Source organism: Colobus angolensis, unplaced genomic scaffold (assembly GCF_000951035.1).
Source record: "Colobus angolensis palliatus isolate OR3802 unplaced genomic scaffold, Cang.pa_1.0 Scaffold8, whole genome shotgun sequence".
NCBI classification, from domain to species: Eukaryota; Metazoa; Chordata; class Mammalia; order Primates; family Cercopithecidae; genus Colobus; species Colobus angolensis.
The window spans coordinates 8541836-8550787 of NW_012121820.1; the positions used below are offsets into that span (position 1 = coordinate 8541836).

At 50.5% G+C, this 8952-nt stretch overlaps 1 protein-coding gene across 2 annotated transcripts; it reads left to right on the top strand.

The window, feature by feature from the left end:
* Window positions 1–18: 18 nt before the first annotated feature.
* On the top strand, window positions 19–6655 carry WFDC5 (WAP four-disulfide core domain 5). Of its 2 annotated transcripts, XM_011928968.1 has the most exons (6): window positions 19–82; window positions 734–941; window positions 1133–1261; window positions 5353–5493; window positions 5587–5727; window positions 6101–6655. In XM_011928968.1, the coding sequence occupies exons 3-6, from the start codon at window positions 1177–1179 to the stop codon at window positions 6103–6105; spliced, it is 372 nt and encodes a 123-aa protein (XP_011784358.1). In that variant the 5' UTR covers window positions 19–82; window positions 734–941; window positions 1133–1176; the 3' UTR covers window positions 6106–6655. The 2 variants fall into 2 exon arrangements, with proteins under 2 accessions (XP_011784358.1, XP_011784356.1); XM_011928966.1 differs by lacking the exons at window positions 19–82; window positions 734–941 and having other exon boundaries at window positions 1088–1261; window positions 6101–6647.
* Window positions 6656–8952: the final 2297 nt, after the last annotated feature.

The window sequence follows — 8952 nt, forward strand, 5'->3', positions numbered from 1 at the left end:
TAGCTTAGAAGACAGCATGAGAGATTCATATTAAACCCAAGGAAGAACTTCCTGCTGTGAGGACTGTCCTGGATTGGAATGGGTAAGTGAGACAAGCCCTGTAATATCACCCTCCTTTCTCAGGATCAGATGAGGTATTGACTTGCTTTTAAAACCCGGGAACTGAATGAGGATGATAGGGAGCCACAGTGGGAAGTCCTAGCTTAGTCAGGAATTAGCTGTGTGTCCTTGGGCAAGTCCCCTCTCATCTCTATCTCACAATTTCCTAGTCTTTCAAATGGAAAGGCTGAGAAAATGTACTTCAGTGGAGTTTCTGTTTAGGATGTCCCTTATGATGCCAAGTCTCAGCTGCCTCTCTTCTACCAAATGCAGGAGCCAACATCAGAGATGTTGGAGAAATCTAAGGAGGGGGTCTCAAAAAATGAGACGACATTTTTTGTTCAGGATCCCTTAGGGCCAGAGAAGAGTCTCCAGTGGCCATGCATCTGCTGTGACCAACAAACTTAGCCAAGCCAAAAGCCATGCTCCCCCACCCTCAACAGCCAAGCCAGTCCCAGGAAGAGGGCAGTTCTACCAGAAGCCACTGGTGATCTCACCAAAGGCGGGTGGTCTTTCTCCCATCCACAGGACCCAAGAGGAGAAGCCAGGGCTGGCCTCACTCATTATGCCAACCTGGGCCAGCCTTCTTTGGCAGCAAACTCTGGCCTAACCCTAATGCCTTCTCCCTTCCTAGGCACCCAGAACTCTGCAAACCCTCACTCCTTTGCTATTCAAAGCTGACCTCTATCCACTGCCTAGACATTGCTGGGGTTTCAACATCTTCAAGAGCCAGGAAAGCAAGTATCTGACTCAACAACCTTCACCCTGTAAACAGATGAAAAAACTGAGGCTCAGAGAGAGACAAGACTTGCCCAAGATCGCAGCCCAAGTCACCGATACAGGCAAGACTGGATCTGAGTCCCCACATGCAGGATGTGCCGTCACCCTATCTTCAGCTATTGTGACAGCATCCCTTGCGCTGAGGCGTTGGGCCCTCAGGGGGTGGGGCCAAGATGAGGCAAGCATGGTGTCACTCCACACCCCCTCTCTTTCCTCTCCTGACTAAGTTTCTCTGGCTTCCCTGAGGCTGCAGGTGTTAATCTGGGGGGCCCTGGGCCCTGAACCGGCAGCAGAAATATGAGGATCCAGAGCCTCCTCCTCCTGGGGGCCCTCCTGGCTGTGGGGAGTCAGCTGCCTGCTGTCTTTGGCAGGAAGAAGGGAGGTGAGTGCGGGAAATCCCTCTGCTCTGGGGACCAGATTGTCCCTACTTCTCTAGGGAGAGTAAGAGTTTGGGAGAAGGCAGGTAATGCCATGTGTGGGGTGTGTGTGCGTGTGTGTGCATGCGTGCGTGTGTGTATGTGTAGATGCCTGATTCTTAGTGCTTTCAGAAGCCTGTGTTTTTATTTGTGTACATTTGTGTCCACCTGCCTGTGCTGGTATCTGTGAGTGTCTTTTCTGCCAGTTTGTCAGTGCTTGTCTGTGCCTGTCTATACGTCAGGGGTGGCGGGGCGGGGAATGCATGTGCCTCTCTGTGTAGACGTGTGTCTTTGTGCCCGCCTGTCTGTGCAAAGCTCTGTCTGCACACGTACACCTAGGAATGGCTGCATGCACACGTCTGAGCTTGGTGCCTGTCTATGTGTATCCATGTGTGTCTCTGTGCCTCCAGGTGTAGGGAGGGACCCTGTCTGCACCTGCTGGTCTGTGCTGTGACTGGCTCGGTGGGTCCACCGTCCCATCTGTGGAAAGGACTTGGGAATTGAGGAGAGGGTGTGGTTTCTGGGATCTGGGCTTTGTGGGGAGGAAGCTCTGTCTCTAGCTCTCATCACCCCCAACCTGCTGTCCCCATTCCCACCCCTGACAAGGCTGGGGCTGGCCTGCTGACAGGTGAGGGAGGGCCGCTGAGTGACTAGACAGGTGACTCCTGCTCTGGGTGAGGCCTCCACCTCCATCCTCTTCTGGGGCTGGAACACTCTAACCTACATTCACCTGTGCAACCCTGGCCCTGCCTTTAAGAAAGGGAACAGTAATGGGGACAGGCTGAGGAAGGAAGTACACTGGTGAGCTCCAAGGCCGGACCCTGTGTTGGCTGTGATTCATGCACCATCACCACGTAACTCCTCATTGTGATGCTGTGAGGACAGGACTATTTTTATCCCCATTTTGCAGATGAGGAAAACTGAGGCATAGTGGGGAAGCCCTTAACAAGATCAAAGACTGACTCTGAGTTAGTGCCAAACGTGGCATTTGAATGCAGGTATTTGAAATCAGAGAGATTCACCTTACCAACTGTTACAGCAAAACCCCAGGACTGTACAGAAGAATGCACCCCCAACCTAGGAAGGAGCCGAGAGACCAAAGAATTACTTGGACAAGGCCAGATTGGCAAGTGTGTGAGTTTATTAGGACTTCCATACAGGGCACTCCCGGAAGGCAGCAGGACAGGTCTGGAGACTTACTCCATGTAAAATGAGGTCCCATGCCTCTCTCTCAGGAGTAAGCGGTGTCTCGAGGAATAAGGGCCTGGCACACAGTAAGCACAGCAGAAGTGGGTGATTTGGGGGAGTCCTTGTGTTCCCAGGGAGCACACCCCGATATTCAACCTGGCTGCTCAGAGGCAAAGAGCTGGCACAGCAGAAACCGAGCCTGTGCAGGGCCACTCTGCACGGGCAGGTGTGACACGCTTGTCTCTCCCCCAGTTCACCACACCTTGTCCCCCACTGGTTTCTCTCCCATGAGACATCTGCCTGGCTGCTGGTAGAATTTCAGACAATGGAGGAAGGTGATGAGGCCAAGGGGAGGGAAGTCTCAGTTTGTTGCCTGTAGAAGCCCAGCCACCTCTGTTTATAAGAACTCCCCATTCCGCCCCTTCTCACTCAAACGTCTGGGTGTCTCTGATACAAAGAGCCTGGCATAGTCCCTGACAAACAGCAAGTGCCTAATTAAATGCTGTCAGCGGTTATGTGGTATTGGGAAGATATACGTGTCTGTGTAGCCCTGTGCATATGATTCTGTGTATATGACTGTGTATGCATATATATGTCTCTCTGTTCACACACATATGCTATATATTTATATACACAAGTGTGTGTGTCTGAGTGTCTATCTGTGTATGTATCTATGTGGGTAGGCGTGTGTACATGACAGTATGCTTGTGTATTTACAGTGATTATGTTCCAGCTCATATGTACATATGTGACTGCCTGTTTTTATATGTGTTTATAAATATATTGCATATGTATAACTATCTGATGTATGTCTGTATGTATAGATGTGTGAATTAAGTTGAACCATGTAAAATTGCTATTTTGTAGATAAAACAGTTGACTATCTGCAATTTCCTATTGTTAAGCCCGTAGCTAATTGTGTGTCTAGATGTAAATGTGCTTGTGTATTTGACTGTGTGCGTATCGTCTGTGTGTACAAGTGTATATATTTCACCATGTTTGGATACAATTCTTTTGCTCTCTAAGTCTACACACCCATGGTGGATGCATCCGGATGACCGTCTGTGTGTGTGACTGTCTCGATGTACACATCTGTGAGTGAAGAACCTGGTTTGGAGGGACTGTTAGGAAAGGCAGGCAAACGAAGTGAGTGTGACCACCCAGAGCCTCTCACACCAGCTCTGCACACGCCAGGCTTTTATCCCCACCTTCACATTGCAGCTATCACAGTTCTTCCACCGGAAATGCCAGCTGTCATGCCCTCTCCCTATCTGCCCATTCCCCAAGGTTCAGCTCCAGGCCCCCGGTACAGAAACTCTCCCTGCCTGACCCACCTGGCTCCACTGGCTTTGAGTGCTGGCAGCTCCGTCTGGCCCACTCTTTGAGGCCTGAGCACCTTTGGCTTGGACTGGTGAATTCAGGGCTAAACCTTGGACCTCAGACTGTTTCCCAGGAGCCCTCACATCACTCCCACCACCCCAAATCCACACTTTTCCCCCATCCCCAGGCCAAGCCTTTCTTTCTCCAGCAGGGGGCAGCAATTCAATTTAAACCAACCCGCTCTGACAACTGAGGTTGACTTACAGCAGGTAGGATGTGAGCAAGGTGCCTACTTATGTGTGCAGCCAGCACCCAGGCAGGGGGCTGAGGGGGAGTGGCGGACACAGAGGTAAAGTCACCGCACCAGATCCAGCTGCCCCTCGGAGCTCTTGAACATTTTCTCTGATGCTGGATTTAACTGAAGGTCCGGGATCTGCTCCATGCCTACAGCTCAGGGTGGATGGAGACTCACAGAGGTCAGAGGGAGCCGGGCCCTGGGAGTCCTAACCCCAGCCCATGTGGGTCTGGGCAAGTCACTGCCCCTTTCAGGCCTTGATTTCCTCCTCTACATGGAGGAAGATACTGATTTCCAGCTTTATGCATGAAATCTGAACATGGCCCAAAATCCCAGCAAGAAGAGTGGTTAGGTAAGCTCTGGGACAGAGCACTCTACAGCCATTCAGAAGAACACCTCAGAGACAGAGTTAATGCCTGATCCTTGAAACCATGCCATTTGCAACAGTGGTGAACGCAATAGTGCAGACGTGGCCAGCTGTGGCTGTGACAGTGACAGTGCACCAGGCTGGCCACTGCTGACACATGTGCGATGCTGGGCCTCACCTCAAAACCCTTTCTTTCCAAGTCACTGAGCCCCTACTGTTGTGCACCAAGTGCTGTGACATGGACCAATGGTGAGCAAAGCTAGCAGGGTGTCTACTGTCATAACATCCAGCCAAGTGAGAGACACAGACAAACAGACACAGCGTCACAAACTCTGGAGGAAAGAACTGAGTATGTGTGTGTGTGTGTTGGGGGTGGGGGCTGACCTAGTTAATGTGGGGACAGAGAAGTACAGTCTTCTGAGGATGTGATGTTTCTGCTGAGTCCTAATGAGCTGACCAGGTGAATGGAGTATAGGAGAATACTCCAGGCAAAGGATGCAGCCAGAGCCAGAACCCTGCAAAGAGAGCTGGCTTGGAGCAGATCTGGAGCCACTGAGTGGAAGGGCAGTAGAAGATAGGGCTAGAGAGATGGGCAGGGCCCAGACCAGGCACGGCCTTATTGGCCACAGTGGAGATGTTGGGCCTCATTTTTCCCTATCATTTGTGCCATCTGAGTCTCAAACTAGCCCAGCTTCCCATTTCACAGCCAGAAAACTGAGGCTTGGAGTCATTAGAAACAAACAACAAAAACAACAACAACAACAAACTAGCCAAAAGACAGGCAAGAAGCAAGGGATGGAGAATTCAGATCTTGTCATTCCCAGGTCGGCGCTTATTACATAACCGTGAGCTTCCTCCAGCTGCAATATTGGGAGATTCTCTTACAGAGAAATGGGGAGGCTGCCCAGCAGATGACGGGCCGTGCCTCCTATCGGTGCCTGACCAGTGCGTGGAAGACAGCCAGTGTCCCTTGACCAGGAAGTGCTGCTACAGAGCTTGCTTCCGCCAGTGCGTCCCCAGGGTCTCTGGTAAATGCCCCTGTCCACCTTGCTGACCACCCAAGCCCCAAGCTCCAGGGCCGGTGGGCACAGGCAGAGCTCACCCAGTTCCCTGTGTTGCAGTGAAGCCGGGCAGCTGCCCACAGGACCAACTGCGCTGCCTCAGCCCCATGAACCACCTGTGTCACAAGGACTCAGACTGCTCGGGCAAAAAGCGATGTTGCCACAGCGCCTGTGGCCGGGATTGCCGAGATCCTGCCAGAGGTGTGGCTCCTGGGCGCCTGGGGCAGGTGCCTTCCCTCTCCGAGCCCCAGCTCTAATACTTTCTTCACTGCTGCAAGCTTAACAGGATGCCTCCCCAGAAGTCAGGGCCTCCCGTGGCTAGGATTGGAGAATTGGATAGGGGCTGGGGGAGTCCTGCTAGGATAACAGAGGACCTGGAAGTCCTTGATTCTCTTCTTGAGCTTGCTGTGGCACCTGGACAACAGCCCTAAACTGCTCCAGGCTTCAGTTTGCCCTTTTGAAGGGGGCGGAGGAGTCCAGCCTTGGTGGCAGCCAGAGCTGAGCTGGTGGGGCAAGGCTAGAAACCAGAGCCCTATTATGGGAAGGAATTAACCCTTTCTTTCTCCCTCCTTAGGCTAATTCTGATTTAAGATCCGTGGCTCTGCACCTAAGCTGGGGACCAACGGAAAGAGTTCATGATGGGAGGCCTGGGGCCCTGCCCCGCTGGACAGCACTATCTCTACTAGCGGTGGTTCCAGCCTTCTGATAAACATTGGCCTGCTGTCATTTCCCTGCAATGCATCTGCCCCTGGATTCTCCCCCTGGGAGTCAAAGTCCATAGCCTGACCTCGGAGGAAGGCCTCTGTATCACCCCAGCACCCTGCACCACTGCTATACGAGCTTCCCACCCTTCCTAACACGTTCACACCAATCTGTACATGCTGCTTCCTCCACTAAGAATGCCCAATTCAGGCAGACCCTGACCTCTCCTTCAGGCAACCCAACCACCCAGAATGAATATTCTAGCAGAGTTTTCCAAACATCAGTCATTCACCTCTTTCGTGATTTTCACCATAACTACAAAATAGCACCAAGATGGGCTGCATGCTGCCTGTGCCACCATTTACTTAATGTTTTCTTTAAATGACTCACTTTTGTGTATAAATAAATTCATTTCAAAAGAAAATTGATATCATTACTATAAATGAGATCAATTGCCACAAACGGAATTACAAAAACAAATACAATGGAAAGAGCTCAGTTCCATTAAAGTAAATCATGTCAGATTAAATGATATTAAATAGTGTTATAAAACTCTAGCTAGCAACAGCCACCTGCCAAGACTGAGCCTGAAGCCTGTACTGTACTTGGTCTATGTTTTTTTGTTTTTTGAGACAGAGTCTCGTTCTCTTGCCCAGGCTGGAGTGCAGTGGCGCGATCTTGGTTCACTGCAACCTCCGTCTCCCCGGTTCAAGCAATTCTTCTGCCTCAGGCTCCTGAGTAGTTGAGACTACAGGTGCCCGCCACCATGCCTGGCTAATTTTTGTATTTTTAGTAGAGACAGGTTTTCGCTGTGTTGGCCAGGCTGGTCTCAAGCTCCTGGCCTCAAGTGATCCGCCTGCCTCAGCCTCCCAAAATGCCGGGATTACATATGTGAGCCACCGCACATGGCCAGTCTATGTTTTAATCAATGAAGATTTAAAGGGTTAAAGATGCAAACCTCTAAGCTGAGACTTTCTCCCTGGGGCAATCAGAAGGCTTGAGAAGGGAATGGCTTTCTCACTTCAGGAGTTCATGTTATGTGCCACTGCATCCAGGTACATACTAAGATCACTTCAAATTGCCCCAAATTTGGGGACATTTTGCTCAAGTAGTCAGGATGTCATTATTATGGTGGGCCTCTCTCCACCTCACTCACTTCAATTTCTCCTGGGTCCAGTATGCATTCAGGGTTTAATGAGTGTTTCTTGCAGGGAGAAGGGGTCAATGAGGGGATGACAGCCATCCCAAGGGACATGCCTGGACCCAGACAGCTGGATTCCTGACTCTCCTCCCACTTTCCTCCCAGGAAGGAGGTGGCAAATTCCCTGCTCTATCTGCTGGGCCTCTTGTATCCAGCACAAGACTGAGGGACTGGGCGGTCCACTGTGGAGGTCAACTTGGTAATCCTTGGTCTTCTTTCCCTGTTCTCTTGGCCTTGCAGTGTGATGACAGGTGCATCCTTCCGCACTCTGGGCTTCTGTTTGCCCTCTTGGAAGATGGAAGGAATTCTACTTCCTCACCCTCCTTGTCCTTCCCATGGGATTCAAATGCTTGAACTATTGACTGAAAAGTGCCAGATGCTAACTACATGGATATAGAATGAGGTCTTGGAGAGGGGAAGGAGAACTGTCTGGGAGTCACTGACTCCGAGCAACCTTAGATATTTCTCTTCTTCTTTCTGGACCTCAGTTTCCCCATCTACATATATCTTCATATAGTTAACACAGATAATATGGTAGATTGGATTATTTGCCTACAATTTTCCCTTTCCCCTCCCCACCCCATGCTTACAGTGGCTTCCCTCAGGGAGAGTGTACATCCTGCCCCAGTGACTTGGGCTTGGCGAGGAGACCTGTTTTAGCTTAATGGGATATGGGTGGCAGTGACAGTGTAGCCTGTTTAAAGAAAAACACCACCATTCTTCTTCTTCTTCTTTTTTTTTTTTTTTTTTGAGACAGAGTTTCACTCTTGTTGCCCAGGCTGGAGTGCAGCGGCACAATCTTGGCTCACTGCAACCTCCACCTCCTGAGTTCAAGTGATCCTCCTGCCTCAGCCTCCCAAGTAGCTGGGATTACAGGCACCTGCTACCACACCAGGCTAATTTTTACATTTTTAGTAGAGATGGAGTTTCACCATGTTGGCCCAACTGGTCTTGAATTCCTGACCTCAGGCAATCTGCCTGCCTCAGCCTCCCAAAGTGCTGGGATTACAGGTGTGAGCCACTGCACCTGGCCTCCACCCTTCTTGGAGCTTCTGCCCTCTGCCATGAGAAGAGCTTGCCCGGAGCCACTTGTCTTACTGGAGAGACACCTAGGGCAAGCCTGAAGCTGAGTCAGACCAGCCAAGCCTCAAACTTGCCAAAGAGAAATAAATCTTTGTGGTAAGAAGACACAGAGATTCAGGGGTTGTCACAGATTCATCGCAGTAAGAGCTTAACTAGTTCAGATTCTGGTTATTAGTCTGTAATGAATGGCTACTGTAGATCTCCCACTTTTAAACATCATTTCATTCATCCAACCCATAACCCTGAGAAAGGCTATTCCCATTTGACAGTGAAGAAATAGTGGCTATGAGATAAGTGACTTGCCCAAGACCCCCAGCTGAGAAATGATGTAGCCAGGATTAAACCACACCATATTCCTCCCTTGAGAGTAATAAAGGCAGCAACAGCCAACAATTACAGATCATGTGCCATGCACCAGGTATCATTTTAATCCCTTTACA

What these genes read in the sequence shown, in the direction of transcription:
- WFDC5 (XM_011928968.1), top strand. Translation starts at nt 1,177, where the DNA reads ATGAGGATCCAGAGCCTCCTCCTCCTGGGGGCCCTCCTGGCTGTGGGG. An exon ending in CTTTGGCAGGAAGAAGGGAG is followed by an intron (nt 1,262 to 5,352) that starts GTGAGTGCGGGA and finishes ATTCTCTTACAG; the next exon opens with AGAAATGGGGAGGCTGCCCA. An exon ending in GTGCGTCCCCAGGGTCTCTG is followed by an intron (nt 5,494 to 5,586) that starts GTAAATGCCCCT and finishes CCTGTGTTGCAG; the next exon opens with TGAAGCCGGGCAGCTGCCCA.